We start from the raw sequence: 18,456 nt of genomic DNA, 5'->3' as shown, positions 1-18,456 counted from the left end.
TCTTGTTTTCAGTTACTGAGTTGTGGAATGGGAAGGGTTAGATCTAGTTTTAAAAATAAAACAAAAGAAACCCCTCATTTTTCACATAAAGAATCCAAAATCTAAAAGTTAGAAGTTAAAGCTCTTTCTCATGGTCTTCGATTAGGAAACTTCAAGTTCTCTGGAGTATGGCAGTTATTCTCTGAAGTGTATGTACCCAGCAACTCAACATTATCACCCGTAGGGCCTGTGGTAGGCAGAATAACAGCCTCCCAAAGATGCCTATGGCCTGATCCTTGGAACCTGGGAATATGTCAGGTTACATGGGAGGCAGGGGATTTCAAGGTGCAGGTGGAATTAAATTTGCTAATGAACTGACTATAATCCTGCAGCCTGTGGAAGAAAAACCACATTCACAGAAAGACAGACAAAATGAAAAGGCAGAGGACTATGTACCAGATGAAGCAACAAGATAAAATCCCAGAAAAACAACTAAATGAGGTGGAGATAGGCAACCTTCCAGAAAAAGAATTCAGAATAATTATAGTGAAGATGACCCAGAACCTCAGAAAAAGAATGGAGGCAAAGATCGAGAAGATGTAAGAAATATGCAAGAAATGTTTAACAAAGACCTAGAAGAATTAAAGAACAAACAAACAGATGAACAATACAATAACTGAAATGAAAAATACACTAGAAGGAATTAATAGCAGAATAACTGAGGCAGAAGAACAGATAAGTGACCTGGAAGACAGAATGGTGGAATTCACTGCCACAGAACAGAAAAAAAGAAAAAAGAATGAAAAGAAATGAAGACAGCCTAAGAGACCTCTTGGACAACATTAAACACACCAACATTCGCATTATAGGGGTCCCAAAAGGAGAAGGGAGAGAGAAAGGACCCGAGAAAATATTTGAAGAGATTATAGTTGAAAACTTCCCTAACATGGGAAAGGAAATAGCCACCCAAGTCCAGGAAGCGCAGAGAGTCCCAGGAAGAATAAACCCAAGGAGAAACATGCTGAGACACATAGTAACCAAACTGACAAACATTAAAGACAAAAATTATTAAAAGCAACAAGGGAAAAACAACAAATAACATACAAGGGAACTCCCATAAGGTTAACAGCTGATTTCTCAGCAGAAACTCTACAAGCCAGAAGGGAGTGGCATGATATATTTAAAGTGATAAAAGGGAAGAACCTACAACCAAGATTACCCTAGCTGGCAAGGATCTCATTCAGATTCAACGGAGAAATCAAAAGCTTTACAGACAAGTAAACACTAAGAGAATTCAGCACCACCAAATCAGCTCTACAACAAATGCTAAAGGAATTTCTCTAAGTGGGAAACACAAGAGAAGAAAAGGACCTACAAAAACAAACCAAAAACAATTAAGAAAATGGTAATGGGAACATACGTATCGATAATTACCTTACACGTGAATGGATTAAATGCTCCATCCAAAAGACACAGCCTCGCTGAATGGATACAAAAATAAGACCCATATATATGCTGTCTACAAGAGACCCACTTCAGACCTAGGGACACATACAGACTGAAAGTGAAGGGTTGGAAAAAGATATTCCATGCAAATGGAAATCAAAAGAAAGCTGGAATAGCAATACTCATGTCAGATAAAATAAACTTTAAAATAAAGAACGTTACAAGAGACAAGGAATGACACTACATAATGATCAAGGGATCAATCCAAGAAGAAGATCTAATAATTATAAATATATATGCACCCAACGTAGGAGCACCTCAATACATAAGGCAGATGCTAACAACTATAAAAGAGGAAATTGACAGTAACACATTAATAGTGGGGAACTTTAACTCCTCACTTACACCAATGGACAGATCATCCAGACAGAAAATTAATAAGGAAACACAAGCTTTAAATGACACAATAGACCAGATAGATTTAATTGTTATTTATAGGACATTCCATCCGAAAACAGTAGATTACACTTTCTTCTCAAGTGCACACAGAACATTCTCCAGGATACATCACATCTTGGGTCACAAATCAAGCCTCGGTAATTTAAGAAAATTGAACTCATATCAAGCATCTTTTCTGACCACAATGCTATGAGATTAGAAATCAATTACAGGGAAAATAATGTAAAAAACACAAACACGTGGAGGCTAAACAATATGTTACTAAATAACCAAGAGATCACTGAAGAAATCAAAGAGGAAATCAAAAAATACCCAGAGACAAATGACAACAAAAACATGACAATCGAAAACCTATGGGATGCAGCAAAAGCAGTTCTAAAAGGGAAGTTTATAGCAATACAATCCTACCTCAAGAAAAAAGAAAAATCTCAAACAATCTAACCTTACACCTAAAGGAACTAGAGAAAGAAGAACAAACAAAACCCAAAGTTAGCAGAAGGAAAGAAATCATAAAGATCAGAGCAGAAATAAATGAAATAGAAACAAAGAAAACAATAGCAAAGATCAATAAAACTAAAAGCTGGTTCTTTGAGAAGATAAACAAAATTGATAAACCTCTAGCCAGACTCATCAAGAAAAAGAGGGAGAGGACTCAAATCAGTAAAATTAGAAATGAAAAAGGAGAAGTTACAATGAACACTGCAGAAATACAAAGCATCATAAGAGACTACTACAAGTAACTCTATGCCAGTAAAATGGATAACCTGGATGAAATGGACAAATTCTTGGAAAGGTATAACCTTCCAAGACTGAACCAGGAAGAAATAAAAAACATGAACAGACCAATCACAAGCAATGAAATTGAAACTGTGATTAAAAATCTTCCAACAAACAAAAGTGCAGGACCAGATGGCTTCACAGGTGAACTCTGTCAAGGATTTAGAGAACAGCTAACACCGTCCTTCTCAAACTCTTCCAAAAAACTGCAGATGAAGGAACACTCCCAAACTCATTCTGTGAGACCACCATCACTCTGACACCAAAACCAGACAAAGATACTACCAAAAAAACTTACAGACCAATATCACTGATGAACACAGATGCAAAAATCCTCAACAAAATACTAGCAAACAGAATCCAACAACACATTCAAAGGATCATACACCATGATCAAGTGGGATTTACACCAAGGATGCAAGGATTCTTCAATATACACAAATCAATCAATGTGATACAACATATTAGCAAATTGAAGAATAAAAACCATATGATCATCTCAATAGATGCAGAAAAAGCTTTTGACAAAATGCAACACCCATTTATGATAAAAACTCTCCAGAAAATGGGCATAGAGGGAACCTACCTCAACATAATAAAGGCCATATACAACAAACCCACAGCAAACATCATTCTCAATGGTGAAAAACTGAAAGCATTTCCTCTAAGATCAGGAACAAGACAAGGTGGTCCACTCTTGCCACTGTTATTCAGCATAGTTTTGGAAGTCCTAGCCATGGCAATCAGAGAAGAAAAAGAAATAAAAGGAATAGACATTGGAAAAGAAAAAGTAAAGCTGTCACTGTTTGCAGATGATATTACTATACATATATAATCCTAAAGATACCACCAGAAAACTACTAAAGCTAATCAAGGAATTTGGTAAATTTGCAGGATACAAAATTAATGCACGGAAATCTCCTGCATTCCTATACACTAACAACAAAAGATCAGAAAGAGAAACTAAGGAAGCAGTCCCATTCACCACTGCAACAAAAAGAATAAAATACCTAGGAATAAACCTACCTAAGGAGACAAAAGACCTGTATGCAGAAAACTATAAGACACTGATGAAAAAAATCAAAGATGCTACAAACAGATGGAGAGATATACCATGTTCTTGGATTGGAAGAATCGATATGGTAAAAATGACTATACTACCCAAGGCAATCTACAGATTCAGTGCAATCCCTATCAAATTACCAGTGGCATTTTTTACAGAACTATAACAAAAAAATCTTAAAATGTGTATGGAGACACAAAAGGCCCCGAATAGCCAAAGCAATCTTGAGGGAAAAAATTGAAGCTGGAGGAATCAGGCTCCCTGACATCAGACCATACTGCAAAGCTACAGTAATCAAGAAAATATGGTACTGGCACGAAAATAGAAATATAGATCAGTGGAACAGGATAGAAAGCCCAGAGATAAACCCATGCATCTATGGTCAACTAATCTATGACAAAGGAGGCAAGGATATACAGTGAAGAAAAGACAGTCTCTTCAATAAGTGGTTCTGGGAGAACTGGACAGCTACATGTAAAAGAATGAAATTAGAACACTCTAACACCATACACAAAAATCAACTCAAAATGGATTAAAGACCTAAATGTAAGACCGGACACTATAAAACTCTTAGAGGAAAACATAGGAAAAACACTCTTTGACATAAATCACAGCAAGATCTTTTTTGACCCACCTCCTAGAGTAATGGAAATTAAAACAAAAATAAACAAATGGGACCTAATGAAACTTAAAAGCTTTTGCACAGCAAAGGAAACCATAAACAAGATGAAAAGACAACCCTCAGAATGGGAGAAAGTATTTGTAAACGAATCAATGGACAAAGGATTAATCTCCAAAATATATAAACAGCTCATGCAGCTCAGTATTAAAAAAAGAAATAAACAACCCAATCAAAAAATGGGCAGGAGCTTCCCTGGTGGTGCAGTGGTTGAGAGTCCGCCTGCCGATGCAGGGGACACGGGTTCGTGCCCTGGTCCGGGAGGATCCCACATGCCACGGAGTGGCTGGGCCTGTGAGCCATGGCTGCTGAGCCTGCATGTCCAGAGCCTGTGCTCCGCAAAGGGAGAGGCCACAACAGTGAGAGGCCTGTGTACCGCAAAAAAAAAAAAAAAAAAAAAAAAATGGGCAGAAGACATAAATAGACATTTCTCCAAAGAAGACATACAGATGGCCCAGAGGCACATGAAAAGGTGCTCAACATCAATAATTATTAGAGAAATACAAATCAAAACTGCAATGAGGTATCACCTCACAATGGTTAGAATGGGCACCATCAGAAAATCTACAAACAACAAATGCTAAAGAGGGTGTGGAGGAAAGGGAACCCTCTTGCACTGTTGGTGGGAATGTAAATTGATACAGCCACTATGGAGAACAGTATGGAGGTTCCTTAAAAAACTAAAAATAGAACTACCATATGACCCAGCAATTCCACTACTGGGCATATATCAAGAGAAAACCATAATTCAAAAAGACACATGCACCCCAATGTTCATTGCAGCACTATTTTCAATAGCCAGGTCATGGGAGCATCCTAAATGCCCATCGACAGACGAATGGATAAAGAAGAAGTGGTACATATATACAATGGAATATTACTCAGCCACAAAAAGGGATGAAATTGGGTCATTTGTAGAGATATGGATGGACCTAGAGACTGTCATGCAGAGTGAAGTGGTGGTGGGATGAATTGGGAGATTGGGATTGACATGTGTACTCTAATATGTATAAAATAAATAACTAACAAAAAAAAAGAAGTTAAACTTCAAAAAAAAATTTGCTAATGTACTGACTTCAAAATAAAGAGATTTCCTGGATTATCCAGGTGGGTCCAGTGACATCACAAGAGACCTTAAAAGTGAAAAGGCTCCAAGAGAATCAGCATCAGAGGGATGAGAATGCTGACTTTGCAGATGGAAGGGGGTCACAAGCCACGTAACGTAAGCTGGAAAAGGCAACAAGATGGATTTGTCCCTAGAGCCTCCAGAAGGAGGACGACACCTCACTTGATTTCAGTCCAGTGAGACCCAGTTTCTTACGGGTTGTTTGAGGTCTCAGTTCTTTGTTGGCTGTTGGTAGCAAGTCTCCCTCAGTTCCTTCTCATGAGGGCTTCTGCATAGGGCAGCTTGTTTCCCCCAGAACAAGCAAACAGAGAGAGTGAGAAAGGTAGAAGCCACAGTTTTTAGTATCCTAATTTCAGAAGGGACATCCCATCATTTATGTGGAGTGTAATTAATTAGAAGCAAGTCAGTAAGTTCAGTCCATCGTCCCGGGGAAGGTGTTACACAAGAATGTGGCTACTAGGAGGTGAGGATCGTTTGGGGCCATCTGAAAGGCTGCCTGCCATGCTTTTATAGTGATATAAATAACTAGATCTCTTAATATTAGTCTTCTCTCAGTTATTTTAGTGACTTTTGGTAGAATCATCATTTTTATTTTTAAAAAACTATCCATATTCAAAGTAGAAAGGGAGAATGGGCATACCTTGGAATGGATATTTGGAAGAACACATAATAGAACTTTGGAAGTGATAGGAAAATAGGTAGATATGTGAACTTTTTCAGATGGCTGAGTTTAGTGTAATTACAGTGAGGATGTACCATGTAATTTTTCTTCACTAGTTTATCTGAACTTTGCAAGATGAATAAACATCACGGTGATCTGAGGGAAACATTTTACATGTTAGCTCATCATTTGTGAGATTCTTTGAGACAGAACAAAGCACCTGCCATCTCCTTTATTCATTTTATGCAGTTCATGGAGCTCAGTGATGCTAAAACCATATTTCCAGTGTCAGTGAAAATGATACTTAGGATGAGAGGTTTGCATTGTGATAGCAGTTAACATCACCCATGGTTTTTTGTTGTTGTTATTTAAAACACAAACATCTGCCAACACACCCTCATGGTTACCTATTTGGACAAAATCCTTAGGAGTAATTATTTTGAGTTGAATTGATTAAAGATTAACTTCAACGCCCCCAACTGTTATGTTCATCTGCATCCCAGTTCACAGCTTCCAGTGTACACTCCATGGAACGAGGATGGTTTCGGTTCTGGTTTAAGAGATTATCAAAAGGACTTCATTGTCAGTGAAGCATTTTGACCCAATTCACTTTTTCTTTAACTTTGCCGCACCTGTGGAGCAGCTTTAGTTTGTACTAATGCTTATTTCCAACCAGTAATTCGGAACAAATGAGTTCTGACTTCTGCCACTATCACGAACGTTGGGATCACAGACTTCATAGTTCTCAGTGAGCCTCTTGGTCTGTGCGCACACGCGTGTGTGTGTGTGTGTGTGTGTGTGTACATCTGTGGCTGATATTTAATTAGCAGAAGAGAGAACTATACTATTAATTTTGGATCTGATTCTCTACCCTACCTGCCCCACCCCTCTTATTTTAAGTGTTAACAAGTCGAAAATCAGGAAAGTGTAAGCTTATTTGAATGGACATGTTGTGCTAAGTTCAAGAAAGATTAAGAAGGTCAAAGAAGGGGACTTCCCTGGCTGTCCAGTGGTTAAGCCTTCGCCTTCCAATACAGGGCGTGCGGTTCGATCCCTAGTCGGGGAGCTAAGATCCCACATGCCTCGTGGCCAAAAAAAGAACAAAACAGAAGCAATATTGTAACAAATTCAATAAAGACTTTAAAAATGGTCCACATCAAAAAAATCTTTAAAATAAAAAAAAAAAAGTCAAAGAAGATGACGGCATTCAGATAGAAGCCCACAATGGAGGGTTGAGAATGCATTACAGAGACTGAGCAGTCACCTTTGTTCATCTCTTCTTACCAGGGACTCATGCAGCAGTGCGCGTTAGGGCTGCTTATGTGAAGAGGTGCCTCCTTAAGTTTATATTTTAGGGATAAAATACAATAGTGATAGAGATACCTTTCTGCTATGAAGATAATTTTGTATTCAAAGCAAACTCTTCCAAATTAGGAGATTTAGAGGTTCTTTTCGAATAGTGTACCGTGCTGCATAATGTATATTTTAAGACAATTTCCTTGTATTGATCACATATTTGGTTTCCATAGGATTTCTGCATAGGCCTACGTTCAGGCTTGGTTGAAAACAAGATGATTCTAAACTCTAATTTATCTAGAGTTACAAGATATCAAACCATTTTTTCTTCCTCCCTGTTAGCTTCCACTTCAAGGTGTAACAGTGCCTCTGAGCCATGAGAAAAATTTACACATAAGAAATATTTTGAATTTATTAAAAGAAGTTCAGAGCTTAAGAGTTATTTTCAGATCTCTTGAGTAGGGCAAAATACGATCTTACAGGAAATAATTAGGATGGGCAAGTGCCGAGCTTTGGTTTTTGGTAGGATTATTATCTCTTTCTTTCGTTTAGTGCTGTTCAGGTCAGAGGGCTGGGCATCCAGCAAGGGATGGATCACCGAGACCACGCAGGGACATGTCAGATCTGTTCCTTTGGTGGACGTCAAGCCAAACTTATTCAGAATATAATCTGAAATGCATTTGATCGTATGGCAGACAGTTTAATAATTTATGTTTGGCCTTATTAGCAAAGCCTTGAGTTTACTCCGCTATCAAAATAAGATTCCAAAAACTAAGATAACAGTGATTTTTTTAGAGTGTGTGTGTGTTCTGGTTCAAAACTTTTCCTTTGCGGTTTTAATGATCTTATAAACAAGTACACATTTGAGGTGAGAGGGAAGAGGAAAAATTACATATGAATCACTGCTGATTTAGAATTGCTCATGCCCAGAAGTGATACAGAAAGGCTGACAGTACTGTGCTGTCCTCATGTGAGTCTGTGACAGAGATTTTCAAATGTCACTTTTCTCCCCAAATAAATGATAAGGTGTAATTGATTCCAAGTTTAATGCGTTGATCCTGTTACATGACGATATACCAGTAATGCTAATGGACTCTACGTATATAACATTCTTTCCAGAGACTGCAAGAGCTAGAAAATACTACCATCTTTGGCTCAGAGATAATGGGCACTCCTAATTATGTAATATTAAGATGCTCCCGGTTTGAGAAATGTCTAGAAGTATATTAGAGAAAGGTACCTTGGCCCCTGTAATCCCCTGTCCGTCCTGGTATCCGGTAATGACACGAAGCACAGGGACAAAGTTGTCTGTCAGTCCAGGAAGGGAAGCTGGCATGTGGAATGTGATTGCTGGCCCATGGCAACACCTGCAGGTGGCAGGGACCAAAGAATTCATTTAGAGGCTGCACTGCAAGCTGGGGAGACAGGTGGCAACTCTCTTACAGGGATGTCTTTTATTTGAGCAGAACCAGACCAACTGTTCCTCATTAAAACACATTTTGCAACATGTTCTAATGTGAGCAGATCAAGTATGTGTGCATGTGGGCATGTGCGTGTGTGTGCAGAGAAAACCCGGGATGTGCCATCCACAGGTCACGTTTACAGAGTCTCAACATGGCCCAGAGCTGCAAGACAGGTCGCGTGCAATGTCTCTGCCTGACCTGAGGCTGGCTTTCCTGGAAGGGCCTTCTCTAGGGAAACACAGAATAACACCATCACCTCCATGTAAAGTGGAGAAAGTCTGTTTGATAGGAATCTTGATACTGGTAGTTATTTTAATAATTATTCAGTGCCTTGATTTTTCTCATTTCTTTGCATTGCACTATAAATGCATCTCTGATATGTAACTACCAGGCTAGACTTAATACGTCTAAAGCCAATCCTCTCCTCTGCTTCCACATTTACACCTACTGTCTGTAAATTGGGTGAATACTTAAAGTTGGGAGAAACTCTTGTTAAGTACTTCACTGGGCAGCTGGGAGGATTAAAGGAGAGAAGGCATGGAGAATAGAGCCCTTCTGGGCATGTGGGGAATATTCCAGAAACACTGCTTCTTCTACTTAGTATTTTTACACAGAGCTTGTCGTCCACCTTTCTTGCTGGATCGTTTTGCCTCTGATTCTGCAACCATGTCACAAGTTATAAACATTTTTGATGAGGAGGAACTGCAGGAGAGGCCGCTGAACAGGGTGACTTTCTTCCGTTGGAAGGGCAAGTTCATCAGCTCCCAAGAAAAGGATCCTTGCAACTATATGAAAATATGAACACAGAATGCAAAGGAACAAGTAGAAACCCAAATATCCCTTCAGAAAACGTTGATTGACCACCTTCTAGGTACCCTTTCCTTCAGGTCTGTTTCTCTTGGCTGAAAGAGCCGTGAGGAGGACAAATAAGGGTGGCCCTGGAGGCCTGTTTTCTTAGCAAGCAGTTTTCTCAGCGGGTCTGCGTGAGCCCCACAGAAGGAAAGGGCCTTAGAGGAGGCCCAGCCCTGGTGGCCCCTGTCTTCCTCCACCAGGGAGCTTCGGGATCAGCCGGCCATACAGTTGCGGGGAGGCGCCCTGCACCCCTCTCCTGGTAACTGTGTAGAGCCCGAGGCTTCCGCTGGAGTGGGTTCTCTTGTGCAGCTTGCTCAGCTCTGCCTGAACTGAGCGCACTTTCTGGTGGGACGGTGAGAGCTTGGGGCATCACGTGCGCCGTGAGTGCCGTGATGAGGGCCAGCAGGACACACAGCCCACGGAGTGGGAGCTCCCAGTGCATCTGGGCTGTGTGCTGGTTGAGAGAGTCGAGATCTGTCCGGTCGAGGTCTGACACGTCAACAAGAAGAGGGGCAGGGGCGCGTGGTGGCTGGAGGCGAGGCGGCGGGGTCAGGCAGAGTGCAGAGCAAGGGCCGAGTCGTGGCAGTGACTGTGACCTGTCCTCTTCCTCCTTAGTTTCCTTGAAAGCAGCGTTACAGCAATATTAGGTATTGGAAGAAAAGGCAGACATAAAAAGGGCCCGTGGCACATCTGACAGGTGAATTCCTCCTTATAAATGGTGGTGTCCAGGTCTCCCTTCTTATTTAGGATGGTTTTAATTAAGAGCCTTTCCAGAAGGCTCACCCCACAGACTGAGAGCCCGGGGAGGAGGAGGTGCCAACCTCACGGCGGGCGTAGCTTCTCCCTCGTGGGTTAGAGCTGCGAGGACAGCATCCGGGACAGGACGTCACCCTCCCGGCCCTGCTGGCAAGTGCTGTGGGAGGCTCTGCCCATCTCCGTCTTCCACGCCACACTCCTGGAGTGGAGTGTAATGGTGGCCCTTCATCGAAACCTTCTGTATTCCCAGCACTCTGCCCAGGCTCTGGGCCTGCGAGTTCTAACCCTTTCAACAACATCTTAAAGTAGATATTGGTATCCCTACCTCACAGAAGAGGTAACTAGGCCCGCAGAGCTTAAACCACTTGCCCGGGGTCACACAGCTGATAAATATCTGAACTTGGATTCGGTTTCTGGTCTGCCATGCTATTCATTATACTGTGCACCTCCTGATGATATGTATAAGAAACAAAAGTAGTTTAAATTGATAAACCTTATTTGAAAAGCAAATAAAATAGTGACTTTGTAATTTTACAAAACTAATATCTGAGGCAGTTTGCATATTTCGTTAGGACCATAAAATACCATGGAGTGGGGCTTCCCTGGTGGCACAGTGGTTGAGAGTCTGCCTGCCGATGCAGGGGATGCAGGTTTGTGCCCCAGTCCAGGAGGATCCCACATGCCGTGGAGCGGCTGGGCCCGTGAGCCATGGCCACTGAGCCTGCGCATCCGGAGCCTGTGCTCCACAGCAGGAGAGGCCACAACAGTGAGAGGCCCGCGTACCACACACACACACAAAAAACATGGAGTGTGTTCATCTTTACTGAGTCTTAAATGTTCAAGACACAATATATATACCTAGTTTAATCCTCATAACATCCCTATGATGTGCAGATACTTACTCTATCTCAGGTGATTCTGTATGGAGGCAAAAGAGAGGATAAATTATTTGCCCAAGAATTCTCAGATGGAGCTGGGATTAGAGCCCAGAGCCCATGCACTTACTGCTTCTAGAACAGGTCCCATTTGTTTCTCTGGTGATAAAAGTGCCCAGGTTAAAGGCCTCTCCTTCCTTTCCCTAGCAATACATGTATAACTGCTAGAGAAGAAGGAAATAATTAGAGGTTGATTATTGTTACTGTCCCAACTGTCTTTATCTTTAACTGATGGAAATCTGATCCCTGAAGGTTCTGAACATCAAAGTTGTTTTTGATTTGGTATGGTATGGTTTGGTTTGGTTTGATTTGGCTTGGTTTGGTTTGTTTTTTTTGGCATATATATGTGATGCTACTCTAATAGATGTATTACTTTAGTAGGATTTGATAAGCTCTACTTTTGAAAATTAGAATATGTTTAAGAATTAGGAAGTAAGTATGTTTAGAAATTAATCAAAGGAACAGTGAGATTTACAAGGGGGGAAAAACGTTAATCAAAGTTAACACTTTCTTAATGTGTCCTTAGTCTACTATGACTGGCTAAATACATGGATCTTTTTGATTGAACGAAGGTCATATCCTGCTTTGTTTCTATCTGTTTTGTAAAAGGCATTTCTAAATGGGATTTGATTTCTTAAGAATTATAAATCTGAGAGTTGATGTTTGATTAGTTTTAGTAAATAATAAAATTTCTTGTATTTGTTGCATTATAGCTTGAGAGATACAAGTGTGTCTTAAATTTCAAAAATTAATAACTTGGTAATGTTTAAGAGGTTTATGGAAGGTTCGAGCCTTCTGTTTACTTTCCAGAACTATTGACTGTGCCAAGTTTTTCTCTAAAGTCAATTTTATACATTATTCTGTGTGTGTGTGTGTGTGTGTGTGTGTGTCTAAACTTTATCTTGCTATTGGTTATGTATCATCACTTCACCTGTAAACCCTTTTTATTTTCATTACAGTCTAGAAATACTACATTATTTTCTATTCATGAATGGTGCTTCTGACTGTGTAGAAATCGTAATAGTTCTGCATTTATATGTTTGAGGATCTTGGACTTTATGAGAAAGTCCTTGTATTTCCTGTATTTCTAAATTACTTTTCCTTCAATATCACAGTGGTAGTGACAATTGAAATGTACAAAGCTAGCTGGCAACAGATTACTCTGTCATCTGAGAAACTTTTTTTCAATCTTATATTTAAAAACATATCATCAAACTCCCTTAATCAAGATGGTGAACTGGTACAGGGTGAAGATAATAAAAGAAGCACAACATGGTAGAGACAGGCTGCATTTTCTCTCTCCTACTGTGTCATCAAGCTCTCACCTTGATCTTAGGGAGAATGGCAGGGTAGGCTTCTTGTGGGGCTGTGTATGGATGCCACGGTACTCCATACAATTCTGTGATGCAGACTTGCTCCCAGGGACAGGAGAGCAGCTTGCCACCATATGGGTCAGTTATGTTCAGATGTGTTAAATGTTTGAGTGAGGGAGGGAAAAATCAGTGCCCAAGGAAGAATGACTATGTTGAACCCAGCCACAGATAATCCACAATGCTGGTTTAATAGGTACCTTTTATATTTTGAGCAAAATTTTATGGCAAATGAGTTGGAAGGAACAGAGGAAGAAATTCTGTGAAACTCTTGTTAAAAGTTGAAGGGTGGTGGGGCTTCCCTGGTGGCGCAGTGGTTGAGAGTCCACCTGCCAACGCAGGGGACACGGGTTTGTGCCCCGGTCCGGGAGGATCCCACATGCCGCAGAGCGGCTGGGCCCGTGAGCCATGGCCGCTGAGCCTGCGCATCCGGAGCCTATGTTCCGTAATGGGAGAGGCCACAACAGTGAGAGGCCCACATACCGCAAAAAAAAAAAAAAAAAGTTGAAGGGTATTTTCAGGCTGAGAGTACAGGTACCTTACCTGTACTGCACCTTTGTGAAGCAGAATGTGTTAAAAACCCAACCAAATGTTTGATGCTTTGAGACTCACCTAGTCCTGCCCGGGACAGCCTGACCCGTGGCCCCCTACACCAGTGATCACCAAATGGCAGCTTCTGGGATTGCAGGCACAGAACTAAGGTTCATTATTCAAGACTGGGGGTGGGACAAGGGCAGATATTCCCTGAAGCTAGTAGAGCTTAAGATTCAGGGCCTGACACTTTGAGGGGCCCCTTCCAAGGCCCTGTTCTTAATTTTGTATTGAATTTTTTTTTTAAGAGAAAGCATCAGGCCCCACAGTGTCTGGATCTGTGAACCTCCTGAAGTTATTTGCAGGGTGTGAGCGAGGCTGTGTGTATATGTGCACGGATGCCTCCACAGTTTTCTGGGGGAACAGTCTGTAGTCCTCACTGCCTTCTCAAAGCCATCTGTGACTTAAAAAGGTTAAAGAACTCAGGCCTAGGGGCTTCCCTGGTGGTGCAGGGGTTGAGAGTCCGCCTGCCGATGCAGGGGACACAGGTTCATGCCCCGGTCTGGGAAGATCCCACATGCCGTGGAGCAGCTGGGCCTGTGAGCCATGGCCGCTGAGCCTGCACGTCCGGAGCCTGTGCTCCGCAACAGGAGAGGCCACAACAGTGAGAGGCCCGTGTACCACAACAACAACAAAAAAAAAAAAGAACTCAGGCCTAGGAGAACTTAATCAGCCTCTTAGTTCTTGTCTTGTAAACCCAAGCTTAGGAAGTGATGGTTTAATTGCTAGAGGCAACAGCTCAAGCCTCTTCTACAGTTGTGCTCATTAGTCACCAGAGACATAGCTAAGCATGTTTTTGATCAGTTGTATCTCATCTGGAATACACATCCTCATATCCGTTCATCCACTCCTTCATTCGTTCATTCATTTCTGAACACTTGCTGAGTACCTGCTGTGTGTTTGCCACTGTGCAGGTCCCAAGAACCCAGAGATGAATTAGCAACCTCTCTGCTTTTGAAGAACTCACAGAGCTTCCGTTATTTTAGCTGTAGAAGGCTGCCTTCTTTCCCAAGGTTGAGTGCTGTCCTTGAGATCTTGGGGCTATTTTTAACCAATCAAAATGAAAGCTTGTCAACATATTCCCAGCTCCGAAATATCATGCAGAAAGCCAACCGTACAAGAGAGCGGCTTCCCGGGGCAGGTCTGGGTGCAGCCGTCGCTGCTGCAGGGACCACGGCTCCGTCTGTCCAGCTGTGACCTTCTTGTCAAGGGCCCCCAGTGCAGGGACAGCAGCAGGGTGTCAGCCCAGATCCCTGAGGAGCCCAGAAGTAAATGATGGCTCAACTGCCACTGGGGTTGAGAGATTTATCCTTGTGGACCAAAGCTATATTAATTTTGCAATCAGTCTCCTATAGTCAAAGCAAGAGTTCTTCCATATCTATCACAGGCAAATATATCAGCCGGTGGAAATTGGGTTGTGGAAGTTCTTCTCATTTCCCCATTCCTCTTCTTTGCCCCTCCATTACCCACTCACCTGAACTCAAGTACTGTTGATTCTACATTAAGTGTCTGTTGTGCCCTCCTTTCTGTGCCATCCTCCCCACACAGGTCCTCAGCACTCTCCACCTCATCTGTCGCCACAACTTGCCCCCGGCTTCTCTACCCCCATCCTCCCCCCTCCCCTCAATCCACCTTACACTTTGTGCCAGAGTTACCTTCTGTAAAGCACACTTCCAGTGCTTCTCCTGTGCATGGCGGGGCTGCCATTCCACACAGAGGCCGAAGCTGTCCCCAGAAGATTGTTCGAGAGTGTGGAAGGAAAGAATAAGCCACGTGAAATGGTTGTTCGGAGGCATCTTGTGCTTCTGTGGCTTTCTTGCACCTCCACAGCCACGCCTCTGGCTCGCCCCCTCCTCCCAGCCCCGCAATGTTTCTTCCATCCCAGATTCTCCTTCCCCACCCCGCCTCCGTCTCTCAAAGTGTTATTCAGGTTTCAACAGGGGAGACACTGATTCTAAGGCCTGTGTATAAGGTGGAAATCTTATATCGTGGAATCAAAATTACATGTCGAAACACTAGAACCGCCCTGAGAGTGGCCAGGTGCCCCTTGTCCCCTCCTCCCCGCACCTGCAGAGACGCATCAGGGGACAGAGACCCCCTACAGAGTCTCACCGTCATGTCTCCTAGCTCCTGGTGTTCCCTGCAAGCAGGGTTTCCCAGCCTTTCCATGTCAGGCACATGGCACACCAGAGTGGATGCAGAGGCTGCGCATGGGGGTGGAACCCTGTGGCCACTCAGACCCCTTCAGGTGCCCCCCTGGGGGTCAGGGCAGCCCTCCTGCAGCGGTGCACCAGCTGGGAGTCCCTGTCCTAAGGGACGTGTTTGATGAATAAAATGGCTTCCGTGGTTTTTTCCTGTGTCATTCTTCTTTTCCTGAGTAGATATGGTTGCATCCCTAAAAGTTAGATACGTTTGTGATATGACTCCACTCTACATAAACTCTACCCTTCGTGAAGTCTGCCTTGATTCTCCATAAACACTGTTTGTCTCTTTCATATAGTTTGTGTATAATCTGGAAATTTATGAACTTGGTCTGACCCTTCAAGGAAAGGAACTATAACTTGTACTTAACTTGGCCCACCTGGCCTATGGTAGGTGTTTGAATGTGCCTGTGTTGAAGGAGTGAGTGATAGCTTCTTCTTACATCAAACTAAACAGCTTGTGCACAGCAAAGGAGACCATCAACAAAATGAAAAGGCAACCAGCTGAATGGGAGAAAATATTTGCAAATCATATATCTGATACCTGATAAGGGGTTGATATCCAAAATATATATAAAAACTCATACAGCTCAATAGAAAAAAAAATCTGATTTTAAAAATGGGCAGAGGGGCTTCCCTGGTGGCGCAGTGGTTGAGAGTCCGCCTGCCGGTTCAGGGGACACGGGTTTGTGCCCCGGTCCGGGAAGATCCCACATGCCGCGGAGCAGCTGGGTCCGTGAGCCATGGCCACTGAGCCTGCGCGTCCAGAGCCTGTGCTCCGCAACGGGAGAGGCCACAACAGTGAGAGGCCTGCGTACCGCAAAAAAAAAAAAAAAAAAAATGGGCAGAGGATCTGAATAGACAGTTTATCAAAGAAGACATGCAGGTGGCCAACAGATGCGTGAAAAGATACTCATCGGCACTGATCATCAGGGAAATGCAAATTAAAACCACAATGAGATGAAACCTCATACCTGTTACAATGGCCATCATCAAAAGAGATAAGAACTAACAAATGTTGGTGAACATACGGAGAAAAGGGAACCCTCGTGCACTGTTGGTGGGAGTGTAAATTGGTGCAGCCACTGTGGAGAACAGTATGGAGTTTCCTTAAAAAACTAAAAATAGAACTGCCATATGATCCAGCAATTCTACTTCTGAGTGTTTACGCAAAGGAAACAAAAACACTAACTCAGAAAGATATATGCATCCCATGTTCACTGCAGCATTATTTACAATAGCCAAGACATGGAAGCAACCTAAGTGTCCATCAATGGGTGAATGGACAAGGAAGATGGGGCATATGTATACAATGGAGTATTACTCAGGTGTAAGAAACAGGAAGTCTTGCCATTCACAACAACATGGATGGACCTTGAGGGCATTATGCTAAGTGAAATAAGTCAGAGAAAGACATAGAATCTAAAAAAAACAAAACCGAATATATAGACGCAGAGAGCAGATTACTGGTTGTCAGACACGGGGGGGTGGCAGGTGGGTGACAGGGGTGAAGGGAGTCAAAAGATACAAACTTCCAGTTATAATGTAAATATGTCCTGGGAATGTAACATACAGCATGCTGACTATAGTTAACAATACTGTATTTTATATTTGGAAGTTGGTTAGAGAGTAGACCTTAAAAGTTTTCATTACAAGGGAAAAAATTGTAGCTGTGTTGTAACTAGACTTACTGTGGTGCTCATTTCACAATGTATACAAATATTGAATCCTTATGTTGTGTACAATATTATATGTCAATCATATCTCAATAAAAAACTAGCTCCTTCTAGGGATCCTTTGCTTGACTGGTGTCACATTAGCGCTTTTTTTCTTATTTTTCATTCTTAATGTCTTTCGTTTTCCTCTATGTTTCTCTCTCTATAGGAATTCAGAAATAGGCTTGGGAACCACCTGAATTCAGTATCCCACACCTTGGATGCAACTCAGCAAGACTCGGCGGGTTCCAGAATGGCGCTACAATTGCAAAGGCTACACCAGGACTGTGCACTGAGGCTGTCTGTGGTCCTGGCTCTGTTTGCTTTTCTTTTTGCTTTTTTGATCAAGGTCTATAATTAAAACACAACTAACTGAAGCATCTGTGAAGAAGAATAATGGATTCGATCCCTGGTTGGGGAATTAAGATCCCACGTGCTGCACGGGGTGGCCTTTAAAAAGCCAAATCTGTGAAGAGGAATGAATTTCTAATTAAAATCTTCAAAGAAAAGGAGAGCGACCACATCAGTTTGCAAAGGGCAGTAATTTATACTGTCTCCCGGCCCTTCAGCCACACTCTTTCATGGGGCTTACCCAATCTCACCTTGAGTTGGACTCATTGGTTATTTGACCTAAAACCCAACAACAGCTGCCATAGCATGTCTTTTCAGTTAAGCTCCCCTTGGTTTATTTTTAGCAAGAAATGCAAGTGGTCGCATTTTCTTTAAATCACCAATCTTCAAGTCAGAACCTATTTGTACCGTGGGCCTGGTCACCTCTTCCTTATGCGGGAAGAATTTTCCATTTTCAATAAACATTTTTACATGTATCTTTCTCTTTATGCTTTTTTTGGGGTCCCGATGCTACTACCGACATCTTATTTTCCACAGCAGATGTGTTCCTGAAAAGTTTACATGGAAACCTGTTTCTGGAACTTGAATCCCTTCAGAATGTGCAGGGAGAGCCTACCAGTTAAAGGAGTCCTGGCAACGTTTTGAGAAGTCTGAGGAATCACCCACTCTTTAGCTCCCGCAGACACACAAAGCCTGGACTTGTCGGAAACAAGCTCTGCTTCTTTTCTGATATTTT

General features: G+C 42.2%; 1 protein-coding gene across 8 annotated transcripts in view; it reads left to right on the top strand.

Moving 5' to 3' along the window:
- CDKAL1 (CDKAL1 threonylcarbamoyladenosine tRNA methylthiotransferase) overlaps positions 1 to 18,195 on the top strand; it is a 661,934-nt gene extending 643,739 nt beyond the window's left edge. For all 8 annotated transcript variants that reach the window (XM_081245696.1, XM_081245693.1, XM_081245699.1 and 5 more), the window contains one exon: positions 17,539 to 18,195. In XM_081245696.1, coding sequence (XP_081101822.1) covers positions 17,539 to 17,730 — 192 coding nt within the window. In that variant the 3' untranslated portion in view covers positions 17,731 to 18,195. The remainder of the gene's footprint in view (positions 1 to 17,538) is intronic.
- The last annotated feature ends 261 nt before the right edge of the window (positions 18,196 to 18,456 follow it).

The sequence above is a fragment of the Mesoplodon bidens genome (assembly GCF_964165515.1).
Source record: "Mesoplodon bidens genome assembly, chromosome: 10".
Taxonomy (NCBI): domain Eukaryota; kingdom Metazoa; phylum Chordata; class Mammalia; order Artiodactyla; family Ziphiidae; genus Mesoplodon; species Mesoplodon bidens.
Note: the sequence above shows the minus strand (reverse complement) of the source record. Positions and strands in the feature narration are given on the sequence as shown.